At 39.6% G+C, this 24,058-nt stretch overlaps 2 protein-coding genes, 1 long non-coding RNA gene, 4 other non-coding genes and 1 pseudogene across 10 annotated transcripts in view; 1 reads left to right on the forward strand and 7 right to left on the reverse strand.

Moving 5' to 3' along the window:
• Positions 1–784: 784 nt before the first annotated feature.
• On the reverse strand, positions 785–5,900 carry LOC116333974 (annotated as a pseudogene).
• Positions 5,901–9,624: 3,724 nt separating this feature from the next.
• Positions 9,625–12,022, reverse strand: LOC116332759. The gene is made up of 8 exons (XR_005614658.1): positions 11,873–12,022; positions 11,419–11,503; positions 11,175–11,222; positions 10,987–11,086; positions 10,734–10,788; positions 10,215–10,259; positions 9,972–10,025; positions 9,625–9,731 (listed from the first exon to the last, which is right to left on the reverse strand). It is a non-coding gene; the product is annotated as an uncharacterized LOC116332759 (long non-coding RNA).
• LOC116332773 lies at positions 10,100–10,172 on the reverse strand. Its single transcript, XR_004200501.1, has one exon. It is a non-coding gene; the product is annotated as a small nucleolar RNA SNORD65 (small nucleolar RNA).
• LOC116333986 lies at positions 10,333–10,410 on the reverse strand. The gene has a single exon (XR_004200499.2). It is a non-coding gene; the product is annotated as a small nucleolar RNA SNORD49 (small nucleolar RNA).
• LOC116333987 lies at positions 10,863–10,937 on the reverse strand. The gene has a single exon (XR_004200500.2). It is a non-coding gene; the product is annotated as a small nucleolar RNA SNORD65 (small nucleolar RNA).
• LOC116333985 lies at positions 11,301–11,372 on the reverse strand. Its single transcript, XR_004200498.1, has one exon. It is a non-coding gene; the product is annotated as a small nucleolar RNA SNORD49 (small nucleolar RNA).
• Positions 11,920–21,520, forward strand: LOC116333978 (ras-related protein Rab-34-like). Of its 4 annotated transcripts, none has more exons than XM_039618633.1 (12): positions 11,920–12,043; positions 12,491–12,593; positions 12,954–13,091; positions 13,482–13,573; positions 14,847–14,912; positions 15,874–15,975; positions 16,381–16,445; positions 16,548–16,599; positions 16,689–16,770; positions 17,134–17,224; positions 17,324–17,431; positions 18,923–21,520. In XM_039618633.1, the coding sequence occupies exons 3-12, from the start codon at positions 13,011–13,013 to the stop codon at positions 18,979–18,981; spliced, it is 798 nt and encodes a 265-aa protein (XP_039474567.1). In that variant the 5' UTR covers positions 11,920–12,043; positions 12,491–12,593; positions 12,954–13,010; the 3' UTR covers positions 18,982–21,520. The 4 variants fall into 4 exon arrangements, with proteins under 4 accessions (XP_039474567.1, XP_039474566.1, XP_039474568.1 ...); XM_039618632.1 differs by lacking the exon at positions 11,920–12,043 and adding an exon at positions 12,082–12,314; XM_039618634.1 differs by lacking the exon at positions 11,920–12,043 and adding an exon at positions 12,082–12,314 and having other exon boundaries at positions 12,976–13,091.
• Positions 20,922–24,058, reverse strand: part of supt6h (SPT6 homolog, histone chaperone and transcription elongation factor) — a 15,050-nt gene continuing 11,913 nt past the window's right edge. The window contains exons 22-29 of the mRNA XM_039618789.1: positions 23,936–24,028; positions 23,740–23,853; positions 23,499–23,623; positions 23,219–23,331; positions 23,047–23,124; positions 22,771–22,946; positions 22,044–22,312; positions 20,922–21,742 (exon numbers count right to left, since the gene is read on the reverse strand). Coding sequence (XP_039474723.1) covers positions 21,550–21,742; positions 22,044–22,312; positions 22,771–22,946; positions 23,047–23,124; positions 23,219–23,331; positions 23,499–23,623; positions 23,740–23,853; positions 23,936–24,028 — 1,161 coding nt within the window. The 3' untranslated portion in view covers positions 20,922–21,549. The remainder of the gene's footprint in view (positions 21,743–22,043; positions 22,313–22,770; positions 22,947–23,046; positions 23,125–23,218; positions 23,332–23,498; positions 23,624–23,739; positions 23,854–23,935; positions 24,029–24,058) is intronic.

Genomic DNA, 24,058 nt, shown 5'->3' on the forward strand with positions numbered 1-24,058 from the left:
AATATTTTCCTTATGGCAGCACAGTGTGTGTAACGGTTTATAGTGAGGATTTCATGTTGCAAAAAATATTCTCTATTGAGTTTTTCTATTGAAATTTCTATTACATAGAAGAAGAAAAAAACAAGAACAGAGTCAGAGCTGAAAAATCATCCTGTTTTATTTTCTTATTTTTTGTGAAAGCCAATTTAGAGTCACCAGTGACGATGCTTGTCTTTGGATTGTGGGAAGAAGCCTGAGTCCTCAGAAGGGGAGAACATTCACAAGTCCACACAGAAGATCAGGAGATTAAACCAGGAACCTTATCCACTGCATCACCACATCACTTCTTCAAACTAACTCCCAGTGTCCACAGAACTTATTCTTTTAAATAATTATTATTCTGTTTTATAGAAATTGATGAACCTGGCCAACTATCAGTAGTATTAGCATTGTACATTTTAATCATTTAGCCTATTATTTCTTTTAGGTATGGATAAAGTCATGTTATTTATCAACATTTATGTTATCTGTCTAAAAATGCACTACATGGCTGCATTTTGCCTGTGCAGGCTGTGAAATAAATAGAAATGCCCAGCAAAAAATTATATTGGGAACATTCTAGACCAGCAGTCCCCAACCTTTTTTTGCACCAAGGACTGGTTTATGTCCGACAATATTTTAACGGACTGGCCTTTAAGGTGTCGCGGATAAATACAACAAAATAAAACAGTACCAGTTCCAAAAAAGAGATTTATTCATAACATACGGGAAAAGACCCAGGGAAACCTAGTTAACAATAAAAACAATTTAAAAAAGAATATAAAAACCCTGAAAACCATAAATTTCACACCCGTGCCTCAACTCTCGCACCCTGGTACCAAACGACTCACGGACCAGTACCAGTCCATGGCCCGGGGGTTGGGGATCGCTGTTCGAGACAACCCTGACAGTATGACTCATGTGACCATTTTTAACCCCACCACCCATATTTCACCACCAGCAGAGATAACACAGCTCATGTCTGGCTAACAAACAGGAAACTACCCTATGGTATCATTTGTTAAATAAATAATTCATGTATTTTATTATCCTGAATTAATCATATTAATCCTTCATTATGTGAAGGATTCTTAGTTTATATGATCTTATTTGTCAGTCTTGGTGTAGACAGCGAGAGCGAAATCTGCAGTGATGTTGGGTTTATAGGTGGATGGGATGATCACATACTCTCCAGGTTCCAGACTGTGGAGTTCAATATGATCTCGCTCAGAGCTGTAAGTCTTTTCTGCCTTCACAGGGCTGTTCCTCTGAAAGAAATCCTGTTGCAGGCGTCCTTGTGGGGTCTGGGAGAAATATAAAGGAATATCTATAGTGAAATACTCTCCTGAGTCTCAGTGTACATTGTTATTAAAGTTATTAAAATGCTGAATTTACTTTTGGTGCACAGTCAAGTTTCATATATTTGTTATTGTTTGTACTTACCCCGGTGGAATCTGTTAATTGGAAAATGGTAAGAATAACTTCATTAAACTGTTTGGCAGGAACCAGTTTCCATAGTAACTTTAAATAATGAATGTGAAATCAGTGAAGACCATTTTTTCATTATTATTGTCTTACTAACTTAGCTGCTCGATTAGGAAAGTACTCGTGTCTTAATAACAGGGTGATACAATTGTTTTAAAGATTTAGTTTCTTGTCCTTCAGTATTCAGTTGCAGTATTTAACAATTATTTAAATTAAAGGAAGCGGATTCAGAATGAATACCTTATAGATGGTAAGTCTAGTTCGGTGGAGGCGTATCTCTTTGCGATTCCCCTGCTGAGGTTTCTGCATCAGGGAGAGCACGATGTTTTTGTCTCCTGGCTCCTTCTTGTCTATAACAGTCACCGGATGCGATACTGAGGGTTTGTTGCAAAGGTGGCTACAGAGAGTGAGGAAACATTCATCTTGTTAATTACATTTTAGAAATGTATGGTGGGTTTTGTGTTTGCACAGATAAAAGAAATATGTAAAAACTATATTATTCTTTTAGTGATAGTTAAAGTTTAGATAGGAATGAACTTGTCTCACGGTGATTCACATCGCCACCTGCAGATTTCCCTGCTACCCAGCTGCCATCGTAAATCATGCAATTCCACTGACATTTTAAGTCTCCATCAAGAAAGTTAGGGGTCTCACAGCAGATGGATACGTAAGCAAAATAGGAACAGAAGTCTTCCATTTGCATCCTGACAGACAGATGAGCAGATAGAGATTTTAAAAAGGAAATAAAGATTAAATATCAACCAATAAGACATTTACTCTTTGGTATTGCATCAAAACGATCATATGATTTTTTGTTTTTGAGTTTTTAAAAGCTTTTTTTGTAACTATTGAGAGTAATCAGTGTGCAAAATTTAGAATTTACCAGAACTCTCCGTCGTCACGGTCGAAACACTTTTTTAACTTCTGGACTTACTCTGTCCCATAAATCTGACCTGAGAACACGAAACAAATAACTTAATGACAGACTTTAATGCTGCAAAACAGATATATTTCATATACAATACATATATACTACATATATACTACACATACAGCATTTCTTTTCTTGAGGTCGATAAATGTTTTGCACTGTGCTGAACACTCCCCTTCAATATGTGAGAGTGTTGGCATTGCTTTTAATTTGGCTGGAAGTTCACAAGTTGTTATTCTTTATATTAGAAAGCATCCTGTGATCATCCACCTCTATTGTTCTCTGTGGATGTCTGGCCATTTTCATTTTGCACAGCATATCTATGTTTTTCTCTCTCTCTCTCTTTTGTTGACCACTTATTGTTCCAGCTATACTGTTTATCTCATGTTTAGAAATTCTTGAACTGCCTGTTGTAGGTTTGCATAAACAGCTTCTGATTAAATCATAATTGCTTTTTTTTCAGTTTTATGCCTGTCTTTATCATAATACTGTGAGTTGATTATGTGTAGGTGCAACACTAGTTAAAATTGTGTCATTGTCAGCGGTATATTGACATTGTTTGTTGTTTGATTAAGTCAAGTACTTGTCGCTCCATTTTCCGTTCCACTCCCGTTCACCCCATGGGTTCATGACTCGCACCAGTCGGACTTTGGAGCCGTTTAATTCCACCTTCAAATGAAATAATGAAGTGAAGACATCAGGTATTGGAAATGCTTCAGTAATGGTATCACATTATCACATTCATTGATACTATCACAACTTTTGCAATTAAGTTTTCTTGGCTCTTGTTTTCACTCTTTTCCTATGGTGAATGTAAATTTCTAGCTCCTTGGTTTACCTTAGTGACACCTGTGATGGAATAGGCATGCCCATTCACCAATCCAGTGTCAGAGACCAAAGCACCCTGAAAAAGACAGAACAAGGTTTTTTTTTAATCTATTGTTATTGATTTTTGTTGGGGTTTTTTTGTTTGTCTGTTTTTTACCTCATTGTGGTAAGTCCAACAACAAATCAGTGATTGGCACCTAGTTGCTCTGTTTAATGTGAGCCAAAGATCACCATGGCCAGCTGAGTTCATCTCCTTCAGTTTGTAAGTCTGGTTTACACCTCCAGTGAAATCTTTGCAGGCCTCTGATGGAAACCCAGCATGCATGTCTGCATACGAGCCACAAAGTCTGAAGGAGGCACCCAGAAGGAGAAACATTTTTAAATCAATGATATTCATATCAGAAATGTGACCTTCTAAACTGATTTACATGAAAGTGTGAGAGATGGTTATTTACTTGGCATATGCCTTCTCCAGCAGAGGAGCCCAGAACTCATTTCCACATTTTGAGGACACAAACAGTAACCGCTTTTTGATCGTTGGCAGATTGTCATCAATGACAACATCTACCCACTTTCCAAACCTCCAGAACTGAAACAGAGAGGACAGCTAAGAATCAATCAGAGGTGGCAAAAGTACCGAGATTCTGTACTTTGATCTAGATTAGATTTCTGTACTAGAAGTACAGATACTAGTGTTGAAAAATACTCTAGTAAAGTTTGATGTACTGATTCCACTTTTCACTTTCTTTTTAAAAGTAATAAAGTAAGGCTCTGAAATGTACCCAATGTAAGAAAGTAAGATGTAGCTCTTTGGAGGACATTTCTAGGATAAGCTGAACATCAGCAGAGAAACAGAAGGAAAATACAAACACCTCCATTTTTTGTTGCCTAGATTGTAGGCGTGACTTTGCCTCTAAACAGAAAATAAGTAGGCAAGAGGTTAAAGTGAGATTCAGCATGTAGGGCCTAAAATCAGTTTTAATGGCTCAGAGTGGAGAAAAGAATCACAACTCACAATAATTTCTATTAAGAGCTCCATTCAGTGATAGTTCAGGCTGTGATGATTTGATCATCATCCATCCATGACAGTAAAGCAAACTAACCTGTTTATCCTGCACTGACCTGCAAAGTTTTTTCAAGCAACCTTTGAATAACACAGCAAGTCTGCCTCAGCTTGTTTTTCAGCAGGTTTCACAGCATGAAAAAACACTGTGCCCCTTGTACTGGGGAAAGGGATTATCTTTCATGTGTTACTGTTTAAGCTCAAATCAGTTTGATGTTTGAATGGTAAATGGCCTTTATTTGTATAGCGCTTTACACATTCAGTCATCCACCCATTCACACACTGGTGACGGCAAGCTACATTGTAGCCATAGCTGCCCTGGGGCGCACTGACAGAGACGAGACTGCCGGACACTGGCGCCACCGGGCCCTCTGACCACCACCAGTAGGCAACGGGTGAAGTGTCTTGCCCAAGGACACAATGACCAAGACTGTTGGAGCCGGGGCTCGAACCGGCAACCTTCCACTTATAAGATGAACGGCCAACTCTTGAGCCACAATCGCCAAGACTTGCAGTGACGCGAAACAATAACTCACCTCAAATATGTTAAAACAAAAGTAGCGAGGCTGTTTGGAAAATGTATGGAGTAGAACGTATAGATATTTGTTTAAAATGTAGGGAGTAAAAGTAAAAAGTTGTCAGAAAAATAAATACTCAAGTAAAGTACAGATACTTGAAAATTCTACTTAAGTACAATAACAAAGTATTTGTACTTTGCTACTCACCACCTCTGGAATAATTAACCACAATGTGTTGTGTTTCTGTTTTGTGACAGTATTCTTTAGACACATTTATTAATCCTTTGTTACCCTGAAGTGAAATATTCCTGCATAGTTCTCAAAGGACTGATCCATTGGTACAACTTGTGCCATCAGATTTTCTTGGAAGGTCAGTGCAGATATTGCAGACAAAAACCAGCAGTCACCTGTTAAAAGGAGGAAACTAATAGTTTTCTCAAGCTGTGGAACATAGTTGTCATTGTCATTAGCTATAGGCAAGAAAGTTTTGCTTACCCACGTCGCCTTGTCCAAAGTCAAATCGTGACATACCATCTTTACTGAAAGCAGGCTTATCCTTCTTTCCTTGTTTTCTCAATAAATCCTTGAAAAGACAGTAGAGAAAAATATGTTGACAATCATGTAAAAAGAATCTGTTTTTCCTACTGTACAGAAACGCTAACTAACAATCCATCAGATTTCGAAGTGAAAGAAAAATAAATATATTTAAAATGATTTTACTGCTGGTCGAAGCCATTTCACTTCACTCTCCTGTGAGGAACTCAGATCAGGCAGGTCACCCAAAGAACGACCGTTTGGTGGGAACTCATTGTCCACAAACAGTTCTCCTTTCTGGAGGCAGTCAGCTTTTATCTGAGCGAAGTCCTGATTTTTGAACTTGGCAGGGTTGGTGGGGCTTCCCTCGCTGCCATCTTGGTAACGCAAGTTGACGAGACAAGTTTCAGATTTAGCCATGATGATGATCAAAGTCTTCCGACAGATTCTGGTGCAAGGAAAAAAATAATAATTCAGAGACACCTAACTCCGTGTGAGAGCTATCGTTGAAAGGAACAGAGATTATTACCTGTGCACGGTGACAACCAACTGATCCCTCCTTGCAAGAAGAGTTCCCTGAAATTGCAAGATGTGACATGTGCAGCACACGCCCTCTTTTATATATTGACAATGTATTACATAAGACTGGAGTCCCAACCCTAAAGATGTAGATTGAACATAATGTAAAAAAAAAAAAAAAAAAGATTTTCTGATAGAAAGGCCTCACTCTGAGCCTGCTGTTTTGTCAGATTTGATGAATTTCCACAAATCTATGTGGCTAAGATATGTTAAAGAAAATACATGACCACTTGCTTTTATCTCACCCTGTTCCTTAGCATACTCCTGTCATACTAATGCTCTGCATGTCCTATCCCTGTGGTCAGTGGCGGTCCTAGCCTGTTTGGCGCCCTGGGCGAACACTCCCTCTGGCGCCCCCCCCCACACACACACACACACACAAAACATGTTAAGGATTGTACATTAACATAAAACTGTTGTCCACACACACATATGAAGAGAGAGAGAGAGTATGCATAGTATGCAAACGGCTACCAAACAGCCATCATAATTCGTCATACAATGAGAACAGGACAAATCAACAATTGACAATGACTAATTAATATTAAAATCTGTAACATAATGTATTGTTTGGAGTTTAGTCTGTTACTGTTACTATTTTTACCATTTCTTCTTGGGGCAACTGTAACCCACATTATTTCCTTAGGGATTAATAAAGTATTCTGATTCTGATTGTTTCAGGATGACCTGCCATTATCCAATGACACATCTGTTTACCTGTATCTTTTGTTCGTTTCTTCTCCTCTTCTTTCTCTTTTTTCTAAACTGAGCACCTGATGGCTTTGAACTTTTCTTGTCCATCTTCCATTGGTTTTAATTTTGCACTCCAGTATGAACACCCATCCCTCAACCAGAGGATCACCACAACATAACCTAATAGACCTACACCTTAGTTCACAGATTAACTTTGTCTAGGGTGTATTTCTGGGATTTCACACAACCCAGGATTCAAATCATGAATACATAATGGGCTTGGATTTACAACATTATGAATGAAATGTGCTCTATTTGAAGCAGCAGGTCTCCTCCCCTTTCGACGGGTTATGTGTGAGACTTTAAATCATCAAACTGTAAATTATAAATTTTAAATTGTTATTGATCCCTTTACCCCGAGTCCTAAAGTGTATATTTATTTTCTTACTCTACTATATTTATTGTTCGTTTATTTGCACTGCTGTAACTGGAGCCTCGTCGTCTCATCTCTCTATATACTGGACTGTATGACAATAAAGTTTACTTTGACTTCAGCAGTGAGCAGGCGCACCGAGGGCTCTCGCGCTCAGTTTTCGTGTATAAAATTTCGAAAAAACATCGGTGCAAATTATAAGTCTGTATCACAATGTCCGGTGTTTTCGTGTTTGTTGTTTTGTTTTTATTTTGTTTTATTTTGCGAGTTGGTTATTAGATGCTGCTCCAGCCAGCCAGAGAATCCCCCGCCGCCCCGCCCTCTCCTCCCTGTGCCGCAAGCAGCAGGCGCACCTCGCAAACGGAGGGCGCCCTTACTCCCAGCAAATGGGCGATAGAAAACCGATCGGTGCCTATGACATTCCCAATATGCGCTGGCTGCCATCGGGGCAGCATGAGTACGAGCATTTTTTTTAAAAAAAAATTTTTTGCCGATGCCCGTGATGCCGCCCCCCATCACGATGCCGCCCCGGGCAACCGCCCGTGTCGCCCGTATCTAAAACCGCTACTGCCTGTGGTGTTCCCGTTTCCTTTTGTGTCATAGCTCCTTATTCAACAAACTTAGACAATGTTTCCACTATGCCTCCTAAACGTCTGAGTTTTTCTCCAACTATTAAACAAGGTATTTAATTTATCTACCTTCACTATGTCGAATCATGTTTCTGCAGCAGAGGCAACAAGATACACGTGCATTGCCTATTTTGATTTACACCATCAGACAATATTGGTGACTTTTGTTCAAAGCTCATCGCTTGTATCAAGCTCACAGAGTGAAGCCTGTGTCGGTGCGTGCGTCGCTTTAAGAAAAAGTCACGTGATCGATACAGCCGCTGTATCGCTCTTTGCCAACGGGCCAAACTGTGTTTAAAATGTACCGCATCCGCATCTGCCAACGGAATGAGTCGCCACCAAAAAAACACAAAATTACTCTCGCAAAGATAAAAAATAAAAAATACACATCTCTCCATAACAAAATGGAGCCCGAAAGAAAAAGAAATGTTTCTGCTGTGTGGGATCATTTTGATCTTTTAACTGCAAATAGTTTGTCTGTCTTTGTTTCAGTGTAATCTATCAGAATAGGAAAAACAGCAATGAGACTTGCAGTGTAAATTATTTATTTCATTTTATGCAGGGTAAATGTCGCATCTGTTCTGCATTTCTAACACAAACAAAAGCACCTCCTCAGTGTTTAGGCATTACAGAGCCAAACATGAAAATGAGGAGACAAACACACCGAGAATGAACACAGGTAGACCTATATAGACACTGAACAGCTTTATCATTTTTTTTGTATTAATATGTGTTTTATTATTTTGAAATCAAGCATCTAGGAAGACTGTTCTGGACCAGGCAGTCCTGAATTTTATTATATAGGACTGCCAACCCCTTAGTATGGTGGAGAGTGTCAGAGAGAAACATTCCAAGATCAGAGGATCCTTTAACGTACTGGAGGAATAGGAAGACATTTGTCAGAACCTTTTCCACCTGGCTTTACAGTTTTTGTGTACCCCAGCTTCATCTATGCCTGTGAGTTTTCCAAAGCTGAGGAAATGGTGTCAAAAAAACCAAACAAAAAACCCGCAATAGACTGAATGCAAAAACATTGGATAAACTTATTTTTCTGAATAGAAATTTATAATAAACTCTGAGTCAATTACATTTCAATTGGTAAATTATATTCACAATACTTTCATTTTAATTTTCACTTAATGTCATTCACAATATATTTTAAAGATTTCTACAATATTTGCAATGTAAAACATAAAATGATTCCATGTAAAGTACAATACCTTACAGCGTATACAAGAATGACTAGGTCATTGAATCAGTGTCTGTTTTGAGTCTCAAGTTGCCTGCAATGATACTTCAGGTCCAGCAGGTGTCAGTATGGAGTAAAACAGCAATACAGTTTGGGGAATGTGCTAAAACGCTTCACGAGGCCTCATCTACCCATCACTAGTGAGGTGATTACAGCCTTAAGAAACATGTGCTCCGTGTTTGCCATTTGTCCCTATATTTACAGCCAAGATTGTTAAACCATATAAAATGCTTTGCTCTGCCAGCTGCAGAGAGTGCAACTGTTAAACAATTCTAAGATAAAATCATGAGCTCACCAAGTCATTAAGTAGTGGAAGGAGAGTATACACAAAGTAAAGTATTCACTAGTCCAAACTTGTTAAAGACATTTTCCTGAAACAGACATATTTGAGCTTTAGAGTTAAATTTAAGTGGATTCAACTTTATTGCCAGGGATGACTTGGAGTTGATCATCTTGCTCGTTAAGACTCCGATGAAGAGCCAGGAACAGAGCTACCAATTCTGATTGTTGAAACATGTTCTGAAAAGTCCGTGACTTTACACCTAAGAAAACAAAGTTGCCATTTTTGTTGAAGGACTTGAGTTCTGAAAGGTGCTATACAATTAATAAAAAAATAAATCTAAATTCAAGCCTATTGTTTAACACACAATGATGAGAACACTGGTTACATGTCAACAGTTTATTCAAATTACAGCAACATCAGCTCTTAAACATCAAGCATTAAATGTGTTCCATCTTCACATAAAGATCCATTCCAAGTCCTCTTTTCACCTGAGGGGGGAAATGAATTAGACTGAATTATGTGCAAAATAAAAAGCCAACACAGATTAAAGTAAAAATAGGCTAACAATTCCAAAAAGAGTTTTTACTGCATCATGTTATTTTTCAAACTGCATCACTCCATTTCTCCAGCAGAGGTCACACTAAACAGACCACATATTGCTAAAAGACAATTATAGGACTTAAGAGATCTGATCATTTAACCAATAAGTTAACATGCATGTACCTTACCGAGCTCTGGATCCATGTATACTGAAGCAGTCTCTGCAGCCACTGAATCCAGTTCTGAGACATAAATAAGAGGAAGTTAATGTCAAGAAGCTTTCGTCTAACAGCAGAATGTAACGCTTCCACTTTCTGTTCAGAAAACCAACAATCACCACTGAACAATCTGACGGTAATTCCAGCTTTTCAGTTTAGGTTTCATCACCACAATTAATGATAAGTACTTGTCATATAGAGGAAAAAGGTTACCTGATAAATTCACTGGACAGTGAACTACGACATCATTAGACAGACCTGATAATAAAAAAGGGAGACATCAGAATATGCAGTACACTTTGATAAGCATCAATTTCTTTAATTTGAAGAGACTCAGAAAGGTGGATTAGAGACAATCGTCAGTTGTCGCATCTGACGGCACTTCCTATTCCAGGTTTTCATCATTGATACAGCCGCTCAGGGCTCATAAGACTCTTGGGAAATACATTTCCAATTAACTCCCCTTTGCACAACAGAGCACTTTCATTTAAATTTTAAAGTTATCACAAATTGATGAATAGCATTGGATTAAATTTTTAGTAGATTTTATTTCACTGAACAAAATGTGGAAAGCTTTTTAGGATCAGACACAATTATACAAACAAATCCCAGCAGGATTTCAAATGATGTAAATTCCATGTGGTGCACAGTGAATACTTCAAAAATCTGTCCTTGTTGTACAAAGGTGAGCTTATCATTAAATACAGTCAGATTTGTTGTAAGTGTACTTACAAGGAACTGCTCAGCATGTCTTCAAATGAATCTAAACCAGCTCACTTTGAGACACCTGAAACAAATTTAAAAATGATGAGACACTTGAACTGATCAAGTCAATTCTAGACAAATTTATTCTCACTTTGTGTTCAGAAAACCAATGATCAACACTGCACAATCTGCCGGTAATTCCAGCTGTTATCAGTTTAAATTTCATCATAACAGAAGCAGCCAGTTTTTCATGGGCTTATGGGCAGGAATGGAAATTTACCTGTGTGTAACTAATCCACATCTGTCCACTAGTTCAGCTGGGAGTGCACACACCATGCAGACAAACATCCTTCATGGATGCTCGAGTTCTTTTCCTTTACCTGGAGGAGGGAACAGCGAGTGTGTGAGTTGAGTTCATTTGTTCTGACATGCATCAGAACTACATGGGTTCAGAACTATTAAGCCAACCTTTGATCCTGGTTTGTCATCCTCTTGATCTGGCATCTTCCGAGTAGCCTGAAGAGTAAACAGAAATTAACTTCTACTCATCTGAACAGATGGATTACCACAGAGCTATTTTGAGACTGAGGCTCAGAACAGTGAGTGAGAAACATCGTCAGTTATCGCATCAGACGGCACTTCCTATTCACAGTTTTCATCACGGACACAGATTTATCAGACAAACAGCTGGGTCCACTTCATGGTCACTCACCTTCTGAGGAAACAAGGAGACCACAGGAGGACTTGAACAGCACGATTTTTAAACCCATACTGTGACCCAAAAGCCCTAGATCCACCTGAGAGGGGAAAACAATGATTTTAAAAAAAATCCTTCTATGGTGTTCATATTGTTGCAATTGACAGCTTTCTGAGAATTCAAAATTCACTATTTTATGTTCTTCACACAAAAAGAGGTAAAGAAAAGGAATGGGTTTGAAATAATTTGCATAACCACTAATTTATCAGTAGCATAAGTGCGTCAGACTTCCAGAAATGATTTTACAGACTCATGGCAGACATTCAATGCTTGCATTAAGACTTGCAGAAAGAGAAAAGCACAGGACCAGCAGTCCTCCCCACGTGGCTACAACATCACAACTAAGAACAATGCTAACCTTCAACTTTAGCGAACTGAAATCACGACTTAAACACGCTTACAAACTAACCTTTAACGCGGGGCCTTTCATGTAAAAGCACCGGAGCCTTCTCACGTGTCAATGCACTTCGCAAGTTCAGCGAAACTAGCGACAGTGAACCACAGCGGACGAGAAGAGGCCAAAAGGACGAACAATGTGCGTTTGCGCGTTTTTATACTGCTGCTGTCGCGGAAATAAAACGTCAGTGCTACTTCGGCTTTCTTCGCATTTTGTCGGAGAAAACCGTCACTCACTTGATCCAGCGTCTCGCTAGCTAACTTGATAATCCTTTTTTTTCCTTTTCTTTTTTTTAAAATAACACTTTAATTGTGGTGATAGATTTTTAAATGCATGTATTTTAACCATTTGGACATTTTTGTTTTATTTATAACAACGTGCCGGATTTTTTGTTCCCATTTTAGCATCTAATTTCCAGCTAAGACCTGCATTATAGTGGTCATCACCTGCTTTTGTGTGTTATTTATTTATTTATGTGCTCAAGCTAGTAATTTATGTTTGTCCACTTAACTGTGAATTTTATTTTTTCTCCCGTTAACAAATGCAGTTTCTTCTTAATATAAAATGTGACCTGTGACCGCACAGTGGCGCTGTTTGACAGCTAACTCTGTGTCTCGTCGCTCATTTCAGAGTATGTGGGACTTCTCTCTGAGGCTGTGGAGCCGTCATTTTGTTCTGGATTTGTTTCCTCTGCGGACGTTGGATAACACATCACATCTTCTGAGTGCTTCAGGTAAAGCTTTTTACAACTTGCATAATCCTTGACCAGCAGACAGGCCCGTAAGGAATGTTAGTTTGGGGTCTGCAGTGCTGCCATGAGAAGTAGTAGTAATGACAGTAGTAACTTTGTTCAGCTGACTGTCTACGTTTCTACAACATTTGGTGAAAATCCATTAAGATTTGTTTGTTAAAAAGAAAAACTTTATTTGTTTGTGTATTTATACATTACTGTCCATTGACTACTAAAAACAGAATTTAAACTTTTGAATTTTCAATTCTGACAAGCTTAGAAGGTATTGTGCTGCGTGGATTCTGTAGTGCTGTGGGTGATTTATGAGAAAGGGATAAATACAAGAAGTGCGTCCTCTTGCAGTGAATGAAACGTGTGCTTGTAGTGGTGATAGCGGCTTCTTGAAGGAGGTGTGTGTTTATGCGTGTGTGTGCATCGATCAGCTGCATCAGCATGTTGCCACCTGTGAAGAAGGACCGGGTTATTACTCAGCTCCCAAAGGTTAGTAAACACACACACACACGCACGCACGCACGCGCGCACACACATACCCCATGATTGTAGTTGAATCTCCTACCCTTACCTTATCGCAAACCTGAACCTAGTCTTAATCCTGAATAAAGGTACTCCACAATGACTTCGGTGTTTATCCCCATGGTTAACAAAAATCTCCATGGATACAAAAAGTCACAGCCTATTCACCTTGCTGCCATCTGGCAAGTGATAAAAAAAAAGTATCTCCAGCCGTGCAACCTGACCTCAGAGCATGAAGAGAGTGAATTTCCAGTTTTACATCATGACTGAAATGAATGTTGAGTCTTTAATCCTGATTGGGTCAGTGTGCAGCCTCTTCCAAGCATGATAAAACATGGACATGTTTTTTTTTTATAGTGTTTTAGTGCAAATGCAGCACTGCACACTAAAGAAGGCTTCCACCCGCACGTGAAGGCTGCATGCCAGGTCCAGAAAGCAGGCATAGTGAGGTAAGGTCACATAAGGGTTAATAAATGCTCTCTGCCTCCCATCATGCTACTACACACATCTCTACACTGTGGGTTTAAATTATATTAATGAGTTTCTGATTAATTTGGTCTTCTAAATCATATTAGACTGTGTCAGCTGACGCTCCTGCCACATCTGACCACTTTCTGTTGGTGGTGTTTTTAAAGAAAAGGCTAATGGCATTTATTTTTACAAACCACTTTTTTTTTTTTTTTTTTTAAAAAGGCCAAAACCAACGACTTTGCTTGGATGTTTACTCCTCGTAAAGAAGTAAATCTGAACAAACTAGTCTCACGTAAATACAGTAAGGTTTATGTAGGATTAGGTACGTTTTAGCCTCTCTTTACCACCCCAGTGTGTTTTACTTTGAAGGGGGGGGGGTATGAATAAAAATAGCTGTAATTCCTGCATTACTGAGGCAGTGATGCAGAACTCCTTAAATTAAGTCTCAACTTTAATCACATTTTGATTGTTTAGCTTAACTTATAGGTTCAGTTTTAATCAACTGCAGTTTTCAGTTAACATCATTGGAACAGGAGGAATTAGAGCATGTGTTAGACACAGCTGGTGCTGTAGTGAGTACAAGGACAGTGTCTGAGGTGGTGAGTCAAAATAAACTACAATGTCCAGTGTTACAGTGTAGTTTACTGATGCACTTTAATCGTTTATGGATAATAACAGAGGCACGAGCAGCTTTGGCTAAACAAACCATATTTTCCAAAGGGTTCATTCTTATTTTTGGTCTTTTCAGTTGATTTGTTATGGATAATAAAACCGAATATAATCAGACATGTAGCTTTTTTAAGTTATAGGCACATAAAGATGACTAATGCATGTTATTTTCTTCATATTTGTGCAGTCACACATACACAAATTCTTCCCATCCATCCATTCTCTTTCCCCTATCCAATTCAGGGTTGTCAGCACAAATTCTTTTTTAAATACAATACATAAATTAATTATTGCTTAATAAAAAATAAATACATAAAAGCAGGTAAATTTTCTACACTTCTACACTGAAGTCATGAAGCAGAATTAGCACTGGAACTGTGTTTTTGCTTCTCTGTGTTATACATCAAATTTATAAATTATTGCAAATAAATAAAGTGCACTTTACTAAATTCCCAATGCTTCCAACATATCAAGTATTTATGTAATTAAATGTTTGAGTGATTTCTCCATGCTGTGGAATACCCTGCTGTGTATTTTCATGTTGTTGAGTGAATGCTGACAGTTGTGGATTTCTGTTCTCAGCTTTAATGTTGCTAAGGTCATCGTCGTGGGTGATGTTGCAGTTGGCAAAACGTGTCTGATCAGCAGGTAAGAAGCTTTTATATAGCTATTGCTTTACATATTATATAGCTTAATATATAGAGACATGGTGAACATGACCTCCTGAAATTAAAACTGAATGTCACAATGGGGGAAGAAATGTGATTTAAGTGAACATGCATAGTTTTTGGTGTCAGACTGGTTGTTCTGAGTATTTCAGAAAATGCTGATCTACAGTTTACAGAGAATGGTCTGAAAAAGAGAGAATATCCAGTGAGCAGTAATTCTCTGTGGAAGAAACACCTTGCTGATTTCAGAGTTTAAAGGAGAACGGCCAGACTGCTGTTAGAAAGAGCACAGCATGTTGAACCTTAAAGCAGATGAGCTGCAGCAGCAGAAGACCACACCAGGTGTCACTCCTGTCATCCAAGCAGGAGACTGAGATTACAATTCACAGAACCTGAAAAAATGTTTCCTGGTTTGATGAATCTCAATTTGTGCTGAAACATTCAGAGGTAGGGTCAGAATTTGGGGTAAACAGCATGACAGCATAGATCCCACCTGCTTTGTGTCATTGGTGTAATGGTGTGGGGCATGACCTTTACCTAACACTTTTTGTTCACCTAAATTAAACCTAAAGCATACCATACTAAGGCAGAAACTTAAATTTACTTGGTGGTGCTGCTGTACGGATTTCAATCACACATAAAAACACTGAGCATGTGCACAGAGCTCAGGCTCATTTGTTTTTCTCATCCTCATCACAGGTTAATAGTTTCAGCAGAAACCATGCCACTCAGGATGAAGACTTTTATGATACCACAAATGTCATTAATATTTAATTAATAATGAATATTTTGAATATTTTGTATTTCAATAGTAGGATGTAGTCAGTTTACTGTATTGTTGGGTAAAAATCCTTAAGAAATGAAGCATTTTATTCAGAAAATGTTAAAAAGATTTTCTTTTTATCTTTCTTAGTCTGCCACCTGTCCCCTGTTCCTCTCAGGTTCTGTAAGGGTGCGTTTGAGAAGAACTACAAAGCGACTATAGGGGTGGATTTTGAGATGGAGCGCTTTGAGGTGCTTGGTGTTCCCTTCAGTTTACAGCTGTAAGTGTACTTCTTAACCAGAGAGAAACATCCAGTTCTTAGACTGAGCCCTAGGGTCATATGAGTAATCACCACGAAGAAGTTCAAATATGAGCAGTCTGTGTCTAAATGAGGTCACATAAATAGATAATTGTGGGGCTGTGCAGCATCCGCCTGATAATTTCACGATCTGGTTGTTCAGGCTGCTCAGTGCGACTTAAATCACAAGCCTTGCCTTCACTATGTCACCTTCAGATGTGTGTGTACCTACTGTGAGTGCACATGTAGAATCAGTGTAATATTAAGGTAATAATTTTGGCATCCAGTCAGCATTAGGACTCTAGTTCACTTTTAATCCCACTGTTTCTTTCACGTTCACCAAATATTCCAAAGACGACCATTAAAGCTGCGTGTGATCTGTTTTAGGTGGGATACAGCAGGTCAGGAGCGCTTCAAGTGTATCGCTTCCACCTATTACAGAGGAGCACAAGGTGAATGAAGCTTCAAAATATTCATTTTTGTCTTTTAACTAAAGCTGGTGAAAGATTCGTGTTCTCGTTCTGACCCATATCAAACTGTCTGCATTTCTCCAGCCATTATTGTTGTGTTTGACCTAAGCAGTGTGGGCTCACTGGCCCATGCCAGGTAAGGAGTTTCCATTACAATGTCATTGTCAGATATTTTCTTTAAAAAGCCGATAAAATGTATGTGCGTGTGTATGTGTGTGCATCCAGGCAGTGGCTGGAAGATGCTATGAAGGAAAATGACCCGTCCAGTGTCTTATTGTTCCTTGTCGGTACCAAGAAGGACCTCAGTGTGGGTGAATTTTATGAAAAAATTATGAAAAACTGAGATGTGACCTGACATTTTTAATGTAATAGTTGATTAATAAGTTGAAAATGTAAGGTGAGATTGTGAGGATCATTATTGATTCAAAGCATTTCATTTTGAATGAAATGCCTTGAATGATTGGAATTTTTTAGTTAATAATAAAAACTCTTGTGGTCATAAAGGACAGACTTTAACAGTAATAAAAATATTTCTGCTTTCAATTTTAGTCTTCTGTAAAATGCCAGATATCGGGGAGTTTTGTTCTGATCAGTCAGAATGTTGATAATGGGTTGACTGGTTGCTGAAGTTGCCCTGCAGTGACTCATCTCTCTGTGTTTTGCTCTTCAGTCTCCTGACCTGTTGGCTCAGATTGAGCAGGAAGCCATGAGGCTCTCTGAGGAAATCAAAGCAGAGTACTGGGCCGTGTCTGCAAAGTCAGGTGGGAGATAAACAGGCAGTCTTTAAGCCTGAATGCTTTTCATTTTCATGTTTTGTCCTCTCAGTAAACTCTGCCCTCTGTGACTTTGTTTTTGTCCAGGAGATGGTGTGAAGGACTTTTTCTTCCGTGTGGCTTCTTTGACTTTTGAGGCCAATGTTTTATCTGAGCTGGAGAGGAGCGGGTCGAGGCATGTTGGTGACATAATCAGTGAGTCCACATTATTCAGTGGTTGTTATCTGTTTCTGGTTGTTAGCTCAAAAATGAAAGGTGCTGTGCTTTATCTGTTTATGTTTTTTGTGAGTAGGCAAAAACACATTTAAAAAAAAATCTTTTTTGCTTAGACACACAGAGTGTTTTCTAATCTTACCTCTATTGATTGTCACTTGAGTGGCTTTTGACCAACTCACTCCACAGTGGGTCAAAGCCAGACCTTCTCCAGTGAGGTCTGAAGACTCTGTAAGTGCACCCGTAGCACAGTGATCCACAAAATAAACGGCTATTAATCAAACAAATGTGGTATGCCACTGAAAATTGTTAATACGTATAAAAATGATCTTGGCAGCACTAAAACAAGCCCACTGTGACCTTTACTCCCTCTCATTAAAAAAGAGAATGATTGTAACATAGTAATCTGGTATCCTCTGTCATGAAATCACTCTCTTCCTTTCTGGGTGCAGAAATTATTGGTATTCTTATTATCCAGCTCGCTGCCCGAGGAGCTTCGGGAATGTTTTGAGGTAGCCACCATCTTCGAGCGATGTTAAGCCAAAAACATCAAAATTTGTGTTAAGAATACGAAAGCGTGCCCAGGAGATTTTATTATCTGTAATCAGGGACTGAGTTAAGTTATATAGGAAAAAACTCAAATCGTTTTGTGTCCTTGATATTTTACACCCCTGAATGCTAACCACTGCTCTGCTATTAATGTTTCCTACTATAACACAAGCAATCTCTGTCTGGTTGTTTATCCACCAACTCCTCCTACACAACCTTCAGCGGAGAAATCAAAAGTCAAGGCACGCGAGTACATCTTGAGCCCCTACAGGTTCTTATATATATTAGATATGATGTCATCATATTCTCTAGCAACCACCTAACAACAGGCTAATATGACCCATTTTTAGGTTTTGTGTACGTATGACACTTTATAAAAGCATCATGATGTTTACAGTATCATTATTACATCATTTGACACATTAGCTTTTGAAGTTTACTGTATTTAGGGATAATATCAAAAGTTTAATGTCAGATAAATAAGGTGAAGTGGTTCCTCAATAAATTTAAGATGTAAATACATTTTACTGCTTATAAACTTACAATCATTCTTATATTGGTCTTCTATATATTTCTAAAGACAACATCCACCACCCCTATGTTTTAACTTTTCTTTGTGTAATTAACCATAACAGTGTGCCAATAGCATAAACAGACCAAACAGTAATGTAGCATAGGCATGTATTTGTACTGATAAAGGGAGAACTCCTGTGTAACCAATATGCCCCGTGTTCACTGTGTCTGCCAGTTCAATGGTGTGACTTCTGTGTGTAAACATAGATATTTTTGAGAAAATCTAACCTTTAAGATCCATTCACAAATGGTTTTGATTGTTCTATTGCTTCCAGTGAGAAAAAGAAAGCTCACATTGCTTATACGAATAACATAAAAGTGAAAAAAAATCATGTTTTTATTTATGTTCAGGGATCACAGACAGCACAGAGACCAGCCATAAACCAAAGAAGAAGCCCAACTGCTGCTGAGATTGGATGAATATCTGCCGGAAATTTTCTGAAGCAACACGAAATGGGACATGCAACAGGAAAATTAAGATAAAATGCGGACTGTACGGCTCGCTGTGAATATCATGAGTAGAACCCATGAAAGAAAGGTCACAGTGTTGATAATGACCTGAGAAGGATTCAGCAATAGGTCAAGATGTAAATTCTAAGTGGTTCCTGTAAACAGGCCTGTCAGCTGACTGATCTGAGCAGTGTAATCTCAGGAATGTTTACAGCTGACTGCGGCGACAACAAACAGGCCATTGTGATGTCCCTGATTATGTAAACATTTATGAGAAGAGGAAGATTATTCTCCACTACAACCACCATTAAATTGCACTTTGTTGATGCCTTTAAAACATCCGTTTGAAGGAGTGTTTTTCTCCTGCTGAAATGTCAGTGCTGGGCTGACTGCATCTTTTTAAGGGGAGCGGGCCTTAGACGCCTCCTGTCATGTGTCTCTCTGCTGCTAATTTGATGCGTACGCCAACTCCAGTGACCACGGTCACACCCGTTACACATCCCTCTCCTCTGACATAACGGTTCTCATGATCTTGAAAATGGAGGGATTGTTTGCAGGAATGGGAAAAAGCAGCAAGCTCAATCTGCTTCCATTGAATTTCGTCAGTAAGCCAGACAGCAAGAACGTGGGTGTGTCTTCATAAGCGTAGATATATTAACTCATATTATACAGATTCTTAAGGTATTGAAATCTTTCCATGTTTTCCACACTTCCAGTGTTGTAAATAATATAAAAGAGGCTAAATTAAATTGTTATCATCACATCTCAAACTATAAACCAAGGTTAAATGGCATTCTCTATCCTATTGTTGACTCAAAGGCTGGAAGTAGGCTGCCAGTAAGAAAATAAAAACAACAGACAAACGTGCCCATCATATGTTAACACTCCCAATTTGTTGAACAGACTAGCAAGAATAAAACACGAAGTTTCATATGAACACTTTTATTAAAGGGATCACAGGTAGAAAAAGCCATCAGCAGTGCCGGAGACCAGCTACTGCCGACAACCAATCACAGCCTCGCTGAGACACATGCGAGATCTCCACCTGGCCAGAAATGTAAAACCCAGAGCGTTTACTCCAAAACCATAATTAAAAAGATTATGCATATTATGGGACCATGTTGCTTCGCACACAGCAAAATTAAACACACCTCTGAATACCAGTGCTGCCTGTTTGTACTCTGGCACAAACGGCAAGAGTAAAACTGAATCCATGAATCAGGAGAGAACCAGGGTGGCCTTAAACTGTCGTGCAGTTCAGAACATTATACAGAGTTTAGGAATATAAGCAGTGGGAAGTCAGTCTGATAGTATATTCGGCTGATAGTGTTAGAAAAACTTTAGCTCATCCACTGGAACATTGGAACTTTTGAAAGCTGTGATATCAGTGAGAAAAGAGATACTGACTCAGGCAGAATTACAGCAGCAGCACGTGGAGATCACATCTTTTAAGATGGCAAACATCATAAACCAGTATTCACTGAACTGCACACATTTAATATACAAGAAATTCAGATCTGGGTAAACTTTAAAATCAACATCTGACAGACTAATGAAAGTTTCGTCAACAATCTGCCAGTCAGAGAGCAGGTACTAAAAACGACAACTTTAAACTGAAGACAACTTCTGCATATTGAAGCGCAAGAAGTCATCAAAAACATCCTGTTTTCAGTGCGGAACATCGTTAATGTCCACACAGAACTGGCCACAGAAATTCAGCAATACATTAGAGGCTATCTACAGGAGCCAATCACACGGTGTCAGCTGATCATATCACAGCATGTGGTGGAGACGATTATCTGTAACTCATGCCTGACTGAAGCTGGCGTTATAAATCCTGTCACCGGGTGTGTCTGCTCAGTAACGTGTGTTTGCTTTGACAGATGTGAAGATTGAAGTCTTAAGATTCAAACAAGAAAAAAAAGTCTTTATTCGTTCTGACGCATTTATACAAATATTCAATTTCCTCATTGGCTTGGCAAAGCGCTCTTTTGGCAACTGCTCATAAAACTCCGCCAATCATGACCGGGTTGTTGTTCCCCGTCTGTCAGACCTATTTCCTTGATCAAACTAAAACCAATGGCAAAAATAAAGAGAGACAGCTTGTCCTTCAATGTCAGTGTAGGTCCATATCCTATACGTAACTGCTTCCGTATACTTCAAGTGTTTTTTTTTTCTCCTTTCTTTATGTCATTCTACTGACGTTTTGCATGATGTATACAGTGTTATTCTGACTGTACAAAATACTATGCAGCCATAGCGTGAGGTGGCTGGAGGTGAGGTTATGAAACATTTGATGGGTCGACGGGAAGACGAGAGATGGGGTGGGCTGATATGAGCCGTGACACCAGAGTGAAAACTGCAGCTACAATATCATGAGGTGAAGGGAAAACATGAAGAGTCAAGGCGAAGATGGGGCTGATGGGATGTTGGGGAGAGAAAGGGTAATGGGTTATCTGGGTGAAGAAGCAGTACAAAGGGACAAAGTTGGGTGTGTGGGGGGGTACAGCAACGCCCCCCTTTGTCCCCTATCGGTCCATTTCATCCAGCAGGGGCGTGGCGTCTCCGGCGATTGACATTGGTGTGCTCTCGATCATAGGGCTGGGTGACGGTCGTGGCGTCATCCTCTGAGCTTTCTTTCGGCCCTCTGCTTCCTTTTCCTTCAGCCACTGCTCGGCCATCTTGCCCCAGTCCACCGCGGAGGAGTTGCTGCCGCTTGGCCTGCAGCGAGAGAGGACAGAGGGAGATGTGTTTATTGGACAACATATGAAAGGAAACCCAACTGAACATTGGGAGGCTGTTTAGATTTCAAATAATTCTTACTGCAGGTTTAGCACCGCCTAGTGGCAGCAAACTGCAACATAAACATAAATTGTTGCCTGTTGTTGTTGTCTGTTTTGAAGTGACATATTTCATAACAGACATTTAACTTTTAAGAGTTGGAGGTGAGGGAAAAATCTGAACTGCAGATGAAGTCTTAACACAAATAACTAAGACTGAAGGATTGGGATTTTGTACTTACTTTGGCTGCTGCTGTGGCGTCCGTCCTCGGGATGAGGTGGAGGATGACGGCGTGCCCGATGAGTGGCCGTGGTGACTGCTGTGATGGCCATGATGGCCATGATGTGACATGTGGCTTCCATGTGGGTGGGCATGGGCATGAGAATGTGAAGACTGGGGGGTGGAGCCTGGGTATTGCGGCGTGCCCAAGGCTTGCTGGCTCGGTGTGGTGTACGAGTAGCTGGGCGTCATCATGGGTGTCGCCATAGGTTGCTGAGGTGTGGCAAACACCTGCAGGAAATGAAGTACACATCAATTGTGAAATGAGGTAAAACCACATTCAGTCGGCTTTAATGGTGCCAAAAAAACTTTTGAGTTCCAATTTCCTTCAATGATGGGGACCCAAAGGTAAACAATGTCACCAATTTATTCTGATCATGTCAACAAACATGCTAATGTTTTGGTGTTGTGGCCATCATCAGAAATAGTATAATAGCAAAAACCTTAGGAACTCAATTATTAATAATTAAAGGGTCAATCTTATCTTGTAATTCAGGTTTCCAATACTGTCACCATATCAGCTAATGATCCGTTTTCCGAACTGCACCATCACAAGCTGGTATTTACCATTTCCACAAGTCCCAACAGACTGTAGTGGACAATGTGAACAACTCCCAACAGTCTGTTGGGAGCAATCACAATCCCCAAAACATCCTCTCCTCTTTTAAAAACAACAAAGCTGTCCTCACATGATAGGCAGACGAGCTCCCTCCACCTCCTGTGCTGCCACCGTAGCCGTACTGGCTGGAGCCCCACTGTGCAGGTGTGGTGTTGGGGTTCTGACCCTGGCCCGTGACTGCGGCGATGGCATTGAACATCTGAGATGTCATGTTGCGTGGGAGGGCGTTGACAGCTCGTGTCAAGTCTAGTGAGAAAGGAGGGAATACAGAAGAAAACAGTAAAATTAATAGAGCATGAGCGGAAAATCTAGATTAATAAATTAGGGGGAAGACCGCGGGGCTCACCTGCAATGTTAATATTGGCTGGGGTAGCGTTCAGGGAGGCAGGCGTCCTTGTTCGGCTGCTATTACTGGGAGTGATGCCTTGAATGAAGGAGAAAATGTTTAAACAATCACCTATAATTTATTTTAGGAGCTGTGATATATTTTATAAAGTATAGTTATAGCACTTTCATACCTGGCACAGGCTCCTGATAATGGTCCTTAAACCACCGGAATAGCCCATTCACCGTAGGAAAAATCTGTGAACGGTAGCGGAAGCCATCTGGGGTAATAGTCACATACTCAATCCTATGGAGAGGATAAAAAATAAAACATTTCACATGAAGGACAACTGTCCTGTTAATCAACCAGAAACCTTCCAATAAATAAAGAAATAAATGTATATTTGTACCACATTTATACATCAGACTTCACATTTTCTTTCATGAAAGTAGGAAACAAACATTTCCGCTTACCGTGGTTTTCCACGTGGTTGGTAGCCCAGGATGAATTTTCCTGGTAGATCTTTGCATGCCGAAATAAAGTAAGGAATGAAGGTGGGCTTCTCCCTCTTTGTCCGGATCAGCAACTCCTCCATTTTCTGCCAGATAAAGAACAAGATGAGCAAGATAAGATGTGCAAGCCAAGACAAAACAAACAAACAGCTCACAACTCAATTATAAGAACAATGTCACAAAAAAAACTCAGTATACATACCTCCCTGTTTCCCCCGTTGCACTCCTGGAAGTATTTATGCCCCAGCAGATCCCGGGCAAATGACGCCATTGGCTGAATGTACCGAGCAGTAATTTCATCCAGATCTTCAAACTCCTGCAGTGAATCAAAAAAACTCTGTAAGCAACACTTCAACAAAAAACCCCCACCAACAACAAAAAAACCCCAAACAGCTTACCTCATTGTTGATCCAGAGAGTGTGCCCTAAGCTGAAAGCATTCTCTTTGCCTTCTTCTCTCACATCAACATGCTGGTAGATGCCATCGGCCACCTATAAAACATTATATGGAGCCAGAGTGGA

This window comes from Oreochromis aureus, linkage group 10 (genome assembly GCF_013358895.1).
Source record: "Oreochromis aureus strain Israel breed Guangdong linkage group 10, ZZ_aureus, whole genome shotgun sequence".
Taxonomy (NCBI): Eukaryota; Metazoa; Chordata; class Actinopteri; order Cichliformes; family Cichlidae; genus Oreochromis; species Oreochromis aureus.

Excerpts from the sequence above, each read along its gene's own strand:
- LOC116333978 (XM_039618633.1), top strand. The coding sequence starts at position 13,011 with ATGCGTGTGTGTGCATCGATCAGCTGCATCAGCATGTTGCCACCTGTG. Across the intron at positions 15,976-16,380 it reads GTTCCCTTCAGTTTACAGCT|GTGGGATACAGCAGGTCAGG; the intron begins GTAAGTGTACTT and ends GATCTGTTTTAG. Across the intron at positions 16,446-16,547 it reads CTATTACAGAGGAGCACAAG|CCATTATTGTTGTGTTTGAC; the intron begins GTGAATGAAGCT and ends GCATTTCTCCAG.